The sequence below is a fragment of the Leptonotus elevatus genome, chromosome 1 (assembly GCF_054856555.1).
Source record: "Leptonotus elevatus isolate MCC_2025b chromosome 1, RoL_Lele_1.0, whole genome shotgun sequence".
Taxonomy (NCBI): Eukaryota; Metazoa; Chordata; class Actinopteri; order Syngnathiformes; family Syngnathidae; genus Leptonotus; species Leptonotus elevatus.
In genome coordinates, this window is record NC_141239.1 from 12,399,874 (window position 1) to 12,415,400 (window position 15,527).

The 15,527-nt window shown below is 40.9% G+C and overlaps 1 protein-coding gene across 1 annotated transcript; it reads left to right on the forward strand.

Moving 5' to 3' along the window:
• The first annotated feature begins 8,613 nt into the window (after positions 1-8,613).
• Positions 8,614-14,955, forward strand: LOC147180923 (retinal homeobox protein Rx2-like). Its single transcript, XM_086097367.1, has 3 exons — positions 8,614-9,158; positions 11,343-11,593; positions 13,984-14,955. Exons 1-3 carry the CDS (start codon positions 8,879-8,881, stop codon positions 14,422-14,424), a joined length of 972 nt encoding a protein of 323 aa, XP_085953493.1. The 5' UTR covers positions 8,614-8,878; the 3' UTR covers positions 14,425-14,955.
• Positions 14,956-15,527: the final 572 nt, after the last annotated feature.

Sequence of the window (15,527 nt, forward strand, 5' to 3'; positions counted from 1 at the left end):
GCAGATGCTAAGTTAAATTGCTAACCTACCTAAACAACACGGCAAGACTTGCGTGAAACTGCTAACTTTGAAGGCATTTTGACCACACATAAAGGGGAAATAAATCCGGATTGGACAAACTTGTAAAGCCTTTGTCTCGGGTCTCGGGTCTATGCGTAAATTTAAATGTAGTCCTTTGCAATCACAATAATATTACGAGGGAAACCTGTTGAATGGTAGCTCATTAAATCATTTAATTTAGGTGTAATCCTGCGGGGGAGAAGCAAAATATAAAAATATTATTCAAACGGTTATAAGAAAAAAACGGCGCGCAACACACAATATACGCTGTGATGTGAGCGAATGACTACAGCGCCGGTAATGTTGCAAATGTAAGGACGGATTAAGTTGTGTATGTATGGACTGTGATGTGAAACGGTACCGCTCCAAAAGATAACTGTCCGGAAATGCCAGCATATCTATTGCGGTCTGATAACGATCTCACCACGAATATTTAATTCCCTTCGCAATACTTCATCAATAGGGTCATTGTCAAAAGGACATGTCATGTTGTGGACTTTACGCTATAGACCAGACTCAACCCCGGTCCTCGAGTCCCCCTACCCAGCCTGTTTTCCATGTCTCCCACAAGCAACACATGTGTTTCAAACGATCAGCCAGTCAGCAAGCTCTGCATGAAGCCTGATAACGATCTTCAGCTGTGTTGGCTGAGGAGACATGGAAAACAAGCTGGATAAGGGGTACTCGAGGACCGGGGCTAACAAACAGACTCGCCGCAGCCGAATTTATGAATGAAGAAATGAAATGTCGTGTGTGGCTGAAAAGAGGCGGGGACAGAGAAAACCTCGAGGTTCATTGAGAAAAAACCTGCAACCAACCAGGTCCGGTTTATGGACACTGTTACTACGGAAACTGACCGAGAGCTTAAATGACCTCTTTTTATGGAACACGCTAGAGTTCCCTCTTTTTCTCTGGTTTCAGTTACCCCCCTTTCTGAAATGGAAAACACAGAGTTTCCCACATTTCAGGGTTTCTTGACCCAGAGTTCTCACTAAACCGGCTTTGTGAAATAGACCCCAGATCTGCAATCACTCACCAGTATAAGAGCGCGGGGAATTCCATGGAGCAGCGTCGCCAAGTTGAAAAAAGCATTCAACCATCCATCCCCAACATCGATCAATCCCACCATCCATCAACATCCATCCATCCCACCCACCCATCCATCATCCATCCATGCCACCCAATCATCCATCTATCATCCATCTATCAATCCCACCTATCGTTTAACCACCCAAAATCCATCCATCCATCAAACCGATCCATGCCACCCAATCCATCCATCCATCTCACACACCTATCCATCATCCATCCCACCCATCATCCAACCACCCCAACATCCATCCATCCATCCCCAACAACCATCCGTCAATCCATCCCATCCATCCATCCCCAACATCCCTCCATCAATCAAACATCCAACCAACCCATCATCCATCCATGCCACCCAATCATCCAACCATCCCCAACAACAATCCATCCATCCTTCCCACCAAATCACCCACCCACGCAATTATTCATCCACCCACCCACCATACATCACAAACATCCATCCATCACCCATCCATCCACAACATCCATCCATCCCACTCACCCATCATACATCCCAAACATCCATCATCCATCCATCCACAACATCCATCCATGCCACCCAATCCATCCATCTATCCATCCATCAACATCCATCCATCCCACCCACCCATCATCCAACCGCCCCAACATCCATCAATCCCCAACAACCATACATCCCACCCATCCATCCATCCAGCCAACCCATCTATCCATCCCACACACCTATAAATCATCCATCCATCACCCATCCATCCACAACATCCATCCATGCCACCCAATCCATCCATCCATCCATCCATCCAAGTTGGCTGTGCTTACTTTGCTCGTGTACCCCGTATACTCAATCAAAGTTGATCGGACAGTTGTTTTGAAAACTTTAACTGTGTTGACATCAACGGGTAGTTAGTGATGCATATTAGACGGCGTGCACTTCCTGTTGTGTGCACCGCGCTATGACATCAACGGATGCATAGCAGCTTAACGGGGAAGATTTAAGTTGTGCTGTTTATTTTATTTGGGCTCAAATTAGCCAAGGCCCAGAGAAGATCGGATTAACTTCATACGGGACCGTTCAGCCAGGTGCTCCCGTGTCAGGATGTCACTGTTTAAACACGCCTCTTAGCCCAGTGCACTTTAAAACAATAATTGTTTAATCACATTAACATCTCCAGTCGCTACACTGACGTCATCTTTGCGCCAGCGGAGGTTCAAACGAGTGACCTGACATAAGGCGAGCAGTTAAAGGGTAAAACGGCGGAAGAGCAGGAAGACAGGAGAACAAGAGTGACGACATGTGCCAAGCTGCACGTAAGCTTATTAAATGGGAGGCCTCGCTCTTCTTGCAAAGACCCCTTCGTAGAGGTGTCGACTGGACTGTGTAGACTGTTATGTCACCAACCTCAAAACATTGCGTACACAAAAGCTTTTTAAAAAATCACATCAAATGATTAACTGTCAAGTGAAGCAGAATATGATCAAAACTCTTCTTGATGCTAGTGAGAAATGAGGAAGCTAAACAAACACTTTGTTAAACAAAAACTCAAGCTGTATAACAAAAAAAAATCTAAATTAAACTAAAAATATAAAAGTAAAATATACTTCAAGTTTTACTTCTCATCATTCCAAGCACGGCTTACCTGTTTTATGAAACTGAGCTGTGATTGGTCGCTACCTGAGCCCATAGCAACGGGGATGTCATTTTCAATCAACAGCACATAACAAAATGGCCGCCCCTTGAGATGGATACAAACGGCTGCGTTTTGCTGTTTAACTCATAGTCCGCAAACACAATATTATTCCGAATTCTATGTTTAGACCAGCGGGGGTTCATTTGACATACTGTATTATTGTAAAGAAAACTTTTGGGTTGACATCCCCTTTAAGGTGGTTTACACGCGCCAATACTTGTCACTCTCTAAATGATCTATACGATCATAACAATCAATACAGATTTCTACTACCGGTAACTATTACGGTAGGCGCTACCATCATCATCAGCACCACAACCACTCCGCCACGAAGCTTTGCTCAAAGCCACCAGCTGACTCCATGCGCCCTTTGAACTTTTAATAACACCCGCCTTATGTCAGGTCACTCGTCTCTGACCTGCAACTCACATGGAATACAAACAGCCATTGATAGATTGATGGATGGGTAGCCAGATGAATAGATAGAGATAGCTGGTACAGTAGATAGATAGAGAGTTGAGTAAAAAATTGCATAACAAACTAAACTCCTAAAAAAAAATCAACGGAAAAAATAAATAAAAAATAAATAAATAAATAAATACAAAAATCGCTGAATTTATTGAATAAAAGTAAACAGGGGAAAAAATGAAATACACCTTGTGGTATTAAATTTGGCCAAATCAAACTAAATATAAAATGTAAATTGCAATTGAATTATTACATTAAAATGAATGATATCATAAATCAAAGGTATAAATATAACATACCAAACTAAATTCTGTCCTCCTTTGTAATATTTCAAACCAAACCGAATTGCTTTTGTTTGCTGATTGGCTGAGAGAGGTGAGTCAGGTGACCCAGCGCTCCTTCCTGCAGCAGTGGACGTAATGTTGAAGGGTTTGTCTTTGAGCAGAAACAATCCTGTGTGCAATAAGGACGCCTAAGCTGGATGAATGCAGGAAGGGTTTTAACCCCTTTGCCCATTTTGGCAAACTAAAAGATTAAAAGATAAAGCGGCAGAAAAGCTCCCAAGGTTTCTTCAACGCTCGCCAAACAACTTGGTCTGTTGCGTCACCTTGGAAAACGTTGCCAATTACGTTTGTCTTTGTGCTGTGTTGTTATGTTTATGGTTTTTGTATTTTAATCTCTAATATGAGACGGTTCATCTCAAGAAGTGATAAACAAATAAGCAAAGACAACCTCAGTGTTGACCACCTTCAAGGACATTTTTCGCTAGGATTTGGGAAACTTTGAATTGAATTTGTTCAAAATTATCACATGAACAAATAAAATACATGACAATAAGAATATACATAAATAAGTGGGCTTCTATAAAAAGCAAAATATTCATATTAATATTTTCTTTAACTCATTCACTGCCATAAATTCATTAAAAAAAAAAGATTATAAAAAATTAGGGGCAAGAGTCGATTAATTTTTTTGATTTAATTAATCGCATGATTTAACTAGTTAACTCACGATTAATCACAAATTTTATATCTGTTCTAAAAATGAACAATAAAAAAAAATCTAGGTTTTCATACGCTTGTTAACAAAAGTGGGAAAAAATTGTTAAATTAATAGAAATAGTTTTTGACATTTATAGCCGTCAATGGCAGTGAATGAGTTAAATAATACAAAAATTACACATGCACTCATATACATATATAATTACAGTTGTCCTTTCCCCCCAGCATTTGTGCTGGTCACATGGGGTCAGGCAGCTGACCCTCCCCTCCATCATCTCCCTTCTGTCCTCCTGCCAGCCCATCCCCCTTTCTTTTTCCTGCCTTGCTCCCTTTCTTCCTCCCTCGTTGCCTTGCAAGCTGACACAGCGCCTTTGCAGCGTTAGCCGCTTTGTGGCTAATAGGATGTGGCGGGCTTAAAGTGTCATCTGATAAAACTAAGATGCTTGGTAGCTACATGGCGCCCGCTTAACCAATTTGCACTCAATTAGGATAATGGTGGGGGAAACAAGCAAAGAGGGACAGCTTTAATATATTAATGTGATAACATGATTATCAATTTCGCTCGCCAATGACTCGCTAGGTGTCACTATTGACTCCCCACATAATATGACAAAAATAATTACAATTAACTGTCTTCATTCATGTTTTCAGGCACATTTTCAGTTTTAAAAAGGGTCATTGTCCTTTAAAATGGTTGAAATGTTTCAAAATATATATCACGTTACATAAATAATTGAACCTATTCATAGTAAGGCATTTGGGATCTATTTTGTTATCAAAAAGGCTCCTAAATATTTAACAGTATTTTTATTTGCTGATTGACTGGGAAGAATGAAAAGCTTCTAATGCCTAATAGTGAAGCATGTGGCATCCATTTTGTTTGAATTGTCATTCTGGTCCCTCTCTAACTATATAAAAAATATATTCTAAAAACTGTAACATTTAAAAAAATATATTATTTTTTATTTTTGTTCCTTGAAGTCACGTGACTTACTGCTTTTCTTTGCTGTTGGGTTGTCACAACTTGTAGGGAAGCATGTGGCATCCATTTTGTTACCAAAATATGGTTCTTAGTCATATCAAATCTACAAAACTAATTTCAAAAATTGTAAAATTGAATACAATTATAATATTACATGCCTCTTCTTTGAAGTAATTTTACTGATGAGCTTGGATTCCTTTCCATGCAAACCAAAGCAACGCGTGACGATTCCTATGTAACGTGACAGGATTAAGCCATGTTGTACGACTGAGGTGAGCGCTCTACTGTAAATGGAATTGTTGGCAAAGAGGTCCGATGTTGACAGATGGGTTTAATTTTGTTAGCAAGCCTTTGAACAACAACAAACTCGATGCAACACGCACAGCCTGAATGGGTGACATTTGTTATAGGAATACGTCTTTTGGGACGACTGTACGCTATCGACTCGAGTGGCGTCTTGAGATCCATGTGTAATTTGTTTCGTGACCTGGCTTGTAACTCAAAATACTTGCATCCCAAATCATCTTCTTCTGTTGAAATGTATAGAAATGTCAATCTGTTCCAGCCTTACGCGCCCCAAAATAAATTGTTCTGATGTGTATTTAACTCATTCACTGCCATTGACGGCTATAGACGTCAAAAATTCATTTGAACTATTTCTATTAGTTTAACATTTTTTCCCACTTTTGTTAACAAGAGTATGAAAACCTAGAATTGTTTTTATTGTATTAGAACAGATATAAAATTTGTGATTAATTGTGAGTGAAGTAATGCGATTAATTACGATGAAAATTTTTAATCACCTGGCGCCCCTAATTTTTAATAATAATAATAATAATTGTTTAAAAATTAAACAAAAAATGTTTTTTTTTTTTAAAGAAAATATTATTAAAAATTAGGGGCATCAGGCGATTAAAATTTGTAATCATATCGCATGACTTCACTAGTTAACTCACGATTAATCACAAATTTTATATCTGTTCTAAAAGTACAAAAACTAATTCTAGGTTTTCATACTCTTGTTAACAAAAACGTTTTTTTTTTTAAAACTAATAGAAATAGTTCAAATTAATTTTTTAAAGTCGATAGCTGTCAATGGCAGTGAATGAGTTAATGCGGAAACATAGCACCCCATTATGAATTGAGACGTCTCAACTCCGCTGAGCTCATCAGTACAGGACTTATAATTAGCCATTCTTCGCAGAGGATAAAGAATATGACTGTGTGACTATATATGTTGGCGTAAGGTTTGTGTTAAATCGGTTGCTTAAGATTTTATACAACATAGATGCTATTTAGCATTAGCATTAAGCTAAAGGACTGAAGCATCAAATCCTCCCTTTCTATTTGTTTTTACATTTCGTTTATTGTCTTGTTGACATTTTGTTCCATTACAGAAATAAATTAGTGTTGGAACTAATGGATAGATGGATGGATGAATACTAGCAAACAAATCGACACAAATTTCTGAGTATAACAAAATGCCCCCCCCCCCCCCACACACACACAAAATATTCCCTATTAAGACAAAAGGGTGTCCTAAATATATTGTGTGTTGCAGGGAGGAGTGAGGTCAGAGAAAATCTCCAGCGAAGTCTTTAGGCTCATTAAGCAACCGGATTGATCTGTGCATCACCTCCTGATGGAGCACATCAACAGCAACATGCAACCCCCCCCCCCCCCCCCCCCTCATGGGAAATGTGGTCTTCCTTCAGGCATAACATTACCACTTTTGTCCATATGGCGCCGCCATCATCAACGTAAACTAAAAGTTCCTTAGTGTTGCTTTAAACTAGGAGTAATATGGCTGCATCTTTTAGTCATTGATACAGTAATTTCATAATAGTTCATAAAATTTAGTTAAAATTAAAAATATGTAAAAAAATTGTGTGATATTGATTTGTGCTGAGGTGATTTTTCTGCCACTACTAGATGGCAATTCTGCATTTCTAAGACGTTGGTGACAGTTCAGTGCATTTTTCTTTTCATATTAAGAGCTATCTAATCTTTAACATGAAGTAACTTGTGAAATTCTGCAATTTTTTTAAATTGTAAAATACAACTTGACCCCAGTCTCCACAAATATATGCATTATTATTAAATTTAGTGTTGTTCCGATACCGATATCGGCAGAGGCCCCAATACTGCATTAAAACAGTGGTATCGGTATCGTGAGTACTAACAAGTAACATGCCGATACCATTAATTCTGACGCTAATATAGGATTTTGGATGCAGAAGCTTGTGTCTTGCTCATGCACGACATTCACTGATGTGACATGTTCACTGCATGCCAAGCTAAAACATGCTATTGGCCCTTGAATGCTCTGAACCAATGGCAGGACAGCTTTTTCATGTTGAGAAAAAAAAAACTTGGGTATCGTTATGGTATCGGCATCGGCCGATACTGCAAAGCTGGGTATCAGAATCGGTATCGGGGGCAAAAAGCGGTATCGGAACAACACTAATTAAATTTATTACTGCTACATTTTGACGTGGATGTGTCTGCTGCATTGCGACTGGAACTCCCCCAGTACAGGCTTTCCAAGTAATGGGTGGTCATTAATCGTGCGTTTAAAAAAAATGGTGGCGTTAAAGGAATTAACTCAAAATGAACACACACATTTTGACACCCCTAGAAAACTAAAGTCCATTTTGAACACTGCGAAAGAGTAATTCAAATTTTTAATCGCCAAAAAACAAGTGCCGAACGTTCGGCCACTCATGAGAACTAGCTAGCTAGCTAGCTTTACAGTCCAAAAAGGGAAATGATCCAAGGGTCTTTCCAGTTGTTGCGGATTCACGTTAAAATCCTTTTTTTCTGTACTTTGAAACTTTTAAAATGGTTCAATGTGGCCGGCAACATGACAGGAAGGTGTTTGTTTAACATGTTTTTTTGGTGACAAATATGGAATTGTAAACGATTGGTGGGCGTTTCCAGCGGCTACGCATCAAAGTTAAAAGTCCATCCATCTCTTGTGTCTCTGGAGTGCGTAATGAAGGGATTAGCGCACAACTCTCGCTTAGTGGCCTTTATCTGGCGCACAATGGCTTTTTTGAAAGAAAGTTTTGTCAAGGCTTCATTAGCGACGGCCTCCAACTGGGCCCTGAATGCAGCGCACATTTGGAGCAATTACTTGGGCAGAAAACAACTGTCATTCATTCTTAAAGGGGAAGGATCCCAATTCATATGCCTCTTAATCCCTCCTTCGTTTGTCTTCCTTTTCACGGTCCATTGTTTTTTCTTTACGGAGTCTTGGTTTGTCGGAGGAAGACGGGACGCCGTCATCACATTTGCTCACTTGGGGAGGAGGCGTCGGGGGGGGGGGGGGGGATTTGGAGGACTTAACGTGGCGCAACAAGTGCCACTTGCAACAGGATAATGTCATTAGACCACTTGGATACTACAGGCAAGGTGTAGCTTGTGATTGGACGCAAATGTAGGTAAGATCGCCTTGTGTTTCCTGGAGACTGTTCAATGGTTCCTTCTCATCGGAAGACAAACATGTCCGTCCACGGGGGTTCAGCAGGAGAAACGACAAAGTGATCTGAGCGTCAGCATTCCGCTCCATCCACTTTCCCACCATCAGAATCCCCCTAAAAAAGGCTCGGATGCATTTGTCAATGGATACCCTGGCAATGGTGGAAGACGGTTGCCTGGACAACTACGACTTGGCAAAAGGCGCCGCCGGGTCCAGTTCCGGGGTCAGAGTGCACAGCATCGATGTCATCCTGGGCTTCGCCAAGGAGCAGGACTCGCTGCTCCACCACCACGCCGTCCACGACCACCATCACCAAGATGACGAGGACAGGCCAAAAGCCACGCGGGACAACTCCCAACTTCAACATCTTTCGGAACTGACCGACAACTCCCAACATTCGTCTTATCACGGTGAGCGGTCGCGGGAAAAGTCATTATGTCATGTCAGACCACGCTTTTCACTTCCACAAACCAACGTCATCGTGCAAATCGAAGAGGCTTGCTATTCTCGGGCTATGGAACTTTTAACCAAAAGTTCTTTGGAAGATTTGGTGTATTGGAATACAGCAGTACCTGTATTTTTATAAATCAAATAACTCGTTAAAATCAAGATATGAGAAAAACGTAATTGTGACAAGATAATAAAAATAAAAATGAAAAAAGGTGCCAAACGGTAATAATAATAATTATTAACAATAATAATAAAAAATATATATATTATTATCTGACATTGATCTGAAAATAACTACTTTATTTTCTGGTGCCAAAGATTATTTTGAGGCAACTGCTGTACAAACCTAAATACATATATATGTTTCTTAATAAGTAATGCTGTCAAAGTTAAAGCGTTAACTAATTAATTAATCACAAAATAATTATTACATTAATCATAAGTAAATGCAGATTAATCACACTATTCATTTTAAGCGCTGATCCTTTCGCTGACAGCGGATGGTTAGGTTAAAGGTAGCACAGGTTGTGTTTGAGCAATAAATAAACAAAACTACCGGTACATGCATTAAAGTAAAGCATTTTGCGTCTGACATTGAGAATATTTGTTCTAGTCAAAATATTAGGGTAATTTTTTTTTTTAATTGTGCAAGTAATTAACTGCTTAGAAAAAGAGGACGATGAGAGTGTGCGGTGGATCCAAAAATATTGAAGACGTCCTCATAACATTAAATGTAGAAAGAATTAACAAATAATAGGTGCCCTTCAAAACATTTTTTAATAATAAGCCTTCTTAATGAAGTGACTAATCAAAATTCTAAGATGTGATTAATCTGATTAAAAAATGTAATCGTTTGACAGCTCTACGAATAAGTCAAACATTTTATCATAGTGAAAGCTTGTGAACCACCCCCTTGCCTCTGATAAAAAAAAGGAAATATTTTAATTATAACATTAATTACTTAAAAAAAAGAAGACATTTTTTAACTTATAAAATAGAACATTTTGAATTCCACTATTTTAAAAGTTTTTCTTATAAAATTGAAAATGATCTTTACTTTTTAAATTTTATTCACAAATATATTTATATGCATATATATTTATATACAGTATATATGCACATATACACATTATTTGTACAATCACACTATATGAATCTGTTGAAAGTTCGTTGATGCAAAGCATACAACAATATGTCAAAAAATTGAAATAAGCTATTGTCAATTTCTGATTGGCTGGAAGGAGTCACATGATTGTGCTGCGACAAGTTGAGGCATGTCCCAACTATGTCTCCTTCCTTACCCTATAAAATCTTACAAAAATATATTTACTATTATGAAAATGATTTTTCTCTGTTTTTTTTGTTTTTACCAATCTATTTCAGGACATTTTGACTTTATAAATCTGTATACTGCTTGTTGGGTGGGAGAAGTCGCACTTACAGTGAGGAAAATTATCCTTTTTGACTACAGTTCAATTTAAAAATGGTTCATGAACCTTTCAAATCTGGAAACAAAAATTGCCGTACTGTATTCCTAAACAGTTAATACATGGCCAAAATGTGTCGCAATAGGCATCCTCTAAGGTACTTACTCCTTCTTCCAAATAACTGTAAACAATTGTATGTTTGTGATTATGAGGTGGCCAATGCTTAGTCGATGTGCTGTTTGTTGTGTTAGCGAGAATACTAAAACTTCAATACATTTACAAGTTCTGTTTTACTCACAGATGTAATCAATGTAAAATATGATTTAGCGTATTCCGTATGACATGCTCGTATAAAAGCTGTATCCATAGGACCAAAAATATTTAGATGACCTAATCTAGCCACTGAGGCATGATGTCATCATTACAAGCAAATAACTGCCTTGTCTTATTACGTCTTAGTTAGTTTTTAGTAGACACAATGCGGACTGCATGGAAGGATTAGAGTGAGGCTGAACTAGTAGGTAGCATCTGTTCTTGTGGGATTACTTGGGAGGAATTCAGTGAAAGATGTCATGTCACTTGGGGCTCGCCAAGACCCCCTGTGGTACGGACCCACTGCCAAGAACATCAGTCAGATTTCACTACTCCGTGCACCAGGACATTATCTCCAGAGAGGCAGTTATTGAAATAATCCAACAATTACAACCGTCTTTTCAGCATCAGACCTGTTCTCCAGCGACAAATGCGATGGAGAGATGAGCAGCATGCAAAAAGACCTGGCCGAGGACTCCCCCAAGGCCATTGTGGAGGAAGAGTACGGCAAGAAGAAGCACCGCAGGAACCGGACCACCTTCACTACCTACCAGCTGCATGAGCTGGAACGCGCCTTCGAGAAGTCCCACTACCCGGATGTCTACAGCCGTGAGGAGCTGGCCATGAAGGTCAACCTGCCAGAGGTCCGGGTGCAGGTGAGGTCGGATTTTAAGTGCATAACATCACTCAGAAAACAGAATTGTCCCAAAAACGTTTAGGATCTTAAAGCTGCAACCATCTGGTCTAAAGAGTCCTTTGAAAATGAGCTACTATACCCAGTAGAAGCTCGAAGTTTGGTGCCTTGCATAAGGGCACTTGGGCAGTGACCTGAAAGTGAACTTGTCTCTCTGGCAACCAGTTCATGGATCCATACTAGTTACTAGGGACTAAAATATGGATATAATATAATATGGAAATGTGTGGGCAAACTCGGTCTTCAAGGGCTGGAGTCCAGTCCTGTAGGTTTTGGAGGCTTCCCTATTCCAGCTGATTCCAATCAACAGGATCGTTATCAGGGTTATGAAGAGCTGATCAAATACCAGCTGTGTTGGGGAAGGGAAACATCCAAAACCTGCAGGACTCCGGCCCTTGAGTTTGAGGCCCGAGTTTTTCCACCACTGCTCGTAGGACTTAAACCGGCAACAACCTGGTCCAAAGCCCTTATGAGTCCTTATGACAGTGGTGGGCACACATTGGAGCAGGGGGCTACTTAAGCACCTAGGGAGCAGGGTATCCGTGTCTCGATTCAGTGCTTCGAGGAGACCTCAACAGCTTTCGGAATGTGAACTCGCCTCTCTCTGGCAACCAGTACCAATTTCCATGTTTTAGAGCACAGTGTGTCTAAATCCTGACATGCTCTGAGGCTGAGCCAAAGCCAAATCTGTTGAGAGTGGGATACCGCGCCCCAGCATAGTTGCGGGTTCAGTACCTTTCTAAAGGGCACTGGAAAATGGTAGGATATTTAGCCGGTCTTTTGGTGAAAATCAGTCCCATATTCAATAACATTGCCTGTCGCAATCCTCTAAGACCAAGACGATCTGTACTCTAAAGACATTGAGGGTTCAGTGCCTAGCGCAAGGCTACTTCGACTCTCTTGTAGGAAATACGAAATTCCAGTCTTAAACCTAGAATCTTCCCGTCCAGACTTACAGTATGTACTAATTGTGGATGACATCAAGAATTGGATTAGTTTGCGATTCCCTCAATCAACAAAAAGCGCTGCTCTATTTTTAGGCTGTCGCTTTGGCGCACTGTGGTCAGCATCTGCTGACTGCCATCCTTTGTCCACTTTGCCGCAAGCGCAAAAATAAATGACAGTTTGACTAAGTGGTCTTGATGAAGGCTGCTGTAAGATGTATGAGTGACGGATAGGGGGAAAAAAATCAACAGTGTTCGTTTACAAGAAACTTAGCTTGAGAGAATTTAAGGGGGGGGATAAAAACACAGTGGCGATTGAGTGGCGACCAGTCCAAAACGTACACCGCCACATGCTCAAAGTCAGTTTGGACTGTCTTGGATGGACATTGGGACATCTCTTTCAAGCGTAAATCGGATGTGGCAACAGATTATGTGGTTGTTTGGTCTGTTCATTGTTGGTTGGTTAGTTCGGTAGACAGAAAACGATGCAACCAATTTCCCACGGGTGGCGCGTCTTAGTGGTAGAGTGGTTGTATCACATCCCAGAGGTTGTAGGTTCGATACCATGTCGAAGTGGCCTTGAGCAAGATACTGAATCCCCAGTTGTTCCTGATGCTGCGTCATCAGTAGGTGAATGAGTAGCTGAATGTAAAACCGCTTTGAGGTCCTTTTAAGGTGGAAAACCGCTATATAAATGAAGTACCGTTTACCACAAAAGGTACCTAGCATATTGTTATCCACAGCACCCTAAAAGTATGAATTGAGGAATACGTCTTAGACTTTTGCATTTGGAATTGTGCAGGCCAACCAAGCTAAAGCCACGTAGTTAGGGGGATGAGATACTACATCGAGTTTGGAGGCAGTGTCTTGCTAGAAGGGACAGGAACTCCAAAACCAGTTCCAAGTATCATCTCTTAGTCAATAGCAGGTCTTAGTCCAGAAACACTCTAGCCTAAGGACAAGTCCTTAAAATTTATTTTTGACGTATTTATTCATCAATGGCACTGAATGAGTTAAAAGTGCCCCTAACAGTTTGGGTTCAGTGCCTTGCTCAATGGCATGTAGATTTGGAAGCCAGTCCTATCTTCTGTATCTTAGGGCACACTCACACGAGGGCCGTTTCTTCCGTACCGTACTGAAGCCTGATTGCCCCCCACCCCTCCCCTGTCCTGCTCCGGCTCGCACTTACATTACTCTAACCAAACCGTGCCTGGGCCCAGTTGCCTCCGAAATATACGTCATCGCGTTGATTCACGCAAGAAGAAGACGTCATAATAGGGGGACTGCACTCCATCATCAGACCTAAGTGAGACCTTTGCTGCTGCCATCTCTTTGCTAGGGACACTCTGGTTGTTCTCTACTGTAGTTTCTACTGGTGCCACAGAGTGAACTCTGTTTGTATGTCCAGGTGTGGTTCCAGAACCGGCGTGCCAAGTGGCGACGTCAGGAGAAGATGGACTCCACCACCATGAAGCTGCACGACTCTCCCATGCTTTCCTTCAACCGGGCCCCAATGGCGCCCAGCGTTGGGCAGGTGGCCAACCACATGCCTCTGGATCCTTGGCTCACCTCGCCCATCTCCAGCACTACGCCCATGCACACCATCCCGGGCTTCATGGGCTCGCCGCAGGGCCTGCAGCCGGCCTACCCGGGCCACGGCTTCCTGGGCGGACCACCCGGCCTGGTGCAGGGCATGCAGCCCATGGGGGGGCCACCGCCATACCAGTGCCCACCTAGCTTCAATGACAAATTTCCTATGGAGGATGGCAGGAGCTCCAGTATCGCAGCGCTCAGGATGAAGGCCAAAGAGCACATTCAGTCCATGGACAAAACGTGGCAACACATGTGATCCGTTTTTTTTTTGTGTGTGGGCTGCTCCGGTGAATGTTTACAAACTGTGGTGACGACACACAGGGACTTTGGATGTTTTCATACTCAGAAACTTGGACATAAGGAAGGACTTAACTATCGCCTAAGTTTAGTCTTGGGTTAAGTTGTCGGGGCCAAAAGACGAGCCCTTGTATTTTTTTGGGGTCGAGGAACCTTTCGGGCGGAGTCTACAATTTTGAACATATCTAAAAGGTATCAGGTAGAAATGTGACTAATGTAAATAACATTGTTTTTTGTTTTTTTTATATATTTGATTTAGCATATTCATTTGAGATGGCCAGTTAACCACAACACATTTTTTTTCCCATCTGCATTGAATACAGATTTAACATTCATCTACGTACAGTATATATTAAAAGAAAAACACAAACATTGGTCTCATGAGGTAAACATCAAGCCTACATCCAGTGAAGATGACCTGCGTATGTATATTGGTTTAACAATGTTCTGTCTGAATAAAAAATAAAGAAAAAGAATGTCTTTAAATGCATCCACCTTCATTGTTTGGATTTTTGTTTTAAAAATGTCATTAGAACGCAAGCCTAAAAAGACAGAAGAATGCTGCATTCAAGGATGGTCGGAAGTCGGACTTTTTCGAGTTCAAACCAGGAAGTGTGCACGGGAACGCCCCCTTGAACTCGGAAATCCCACTTGCGAAGTCGGACAAAAAAAGGACCCCGACTTCAGCGACGCACGACAAGTGACGTCACTCTACAATGGCGACCCCTTTGGAAACACAGACTACGTGAATGGTAAAACGCAATTATCTCAAGTATAAAACTAGATAGCTTTGTTCATTCATAAATATTTGACATAACTTCACGTAACACAACGTGCGTGACAGTATGCCTCTATCTCCTTGCATGAAATTATACAGTGAACTACTGAACTGTATTGAATGCTTATGAAATAAGATAAAAACAATAAATGAAGCAAAATTGCAAGAAGCCAAGTTTGCTGGAGGTCAAAATTAGTTTTGCGGACCAAAATAAAAAACAATTTATCACTATCCGCCATTTTGGTTGTTTACTTTTGCCGAACGTTTTCAGGTCGGAAGTGGGA

What these genes read in the sequence shown, in the direction of transcription:
- LOC147180923 (XM_086097367.1), top strand. Translation starts at nt 8,879, where the DNA reads ATGCATTTGTCAATGGATACCCTGGCAATGGTGGAAGACGGTTGCCTG. An exon ending in CCAACATTCGTCTTATCACG is followed by an intron (nt 9,159 to 11,342) that starts GTGAGCGGTCGC and finishes CCGTCTTTTCAG; the next exon opens with CATCAGACCTGTTCTCCAGC. An exon ending in TGCCAGAGGTCCGGGTGCAG is followed by an intron (nt 11,594 to 13,983) that starts GTGAGGTCGGAT and finishes TTGTATGTCCAG; the next exon opens with GTGTGGTTCCAGAACCGGCG.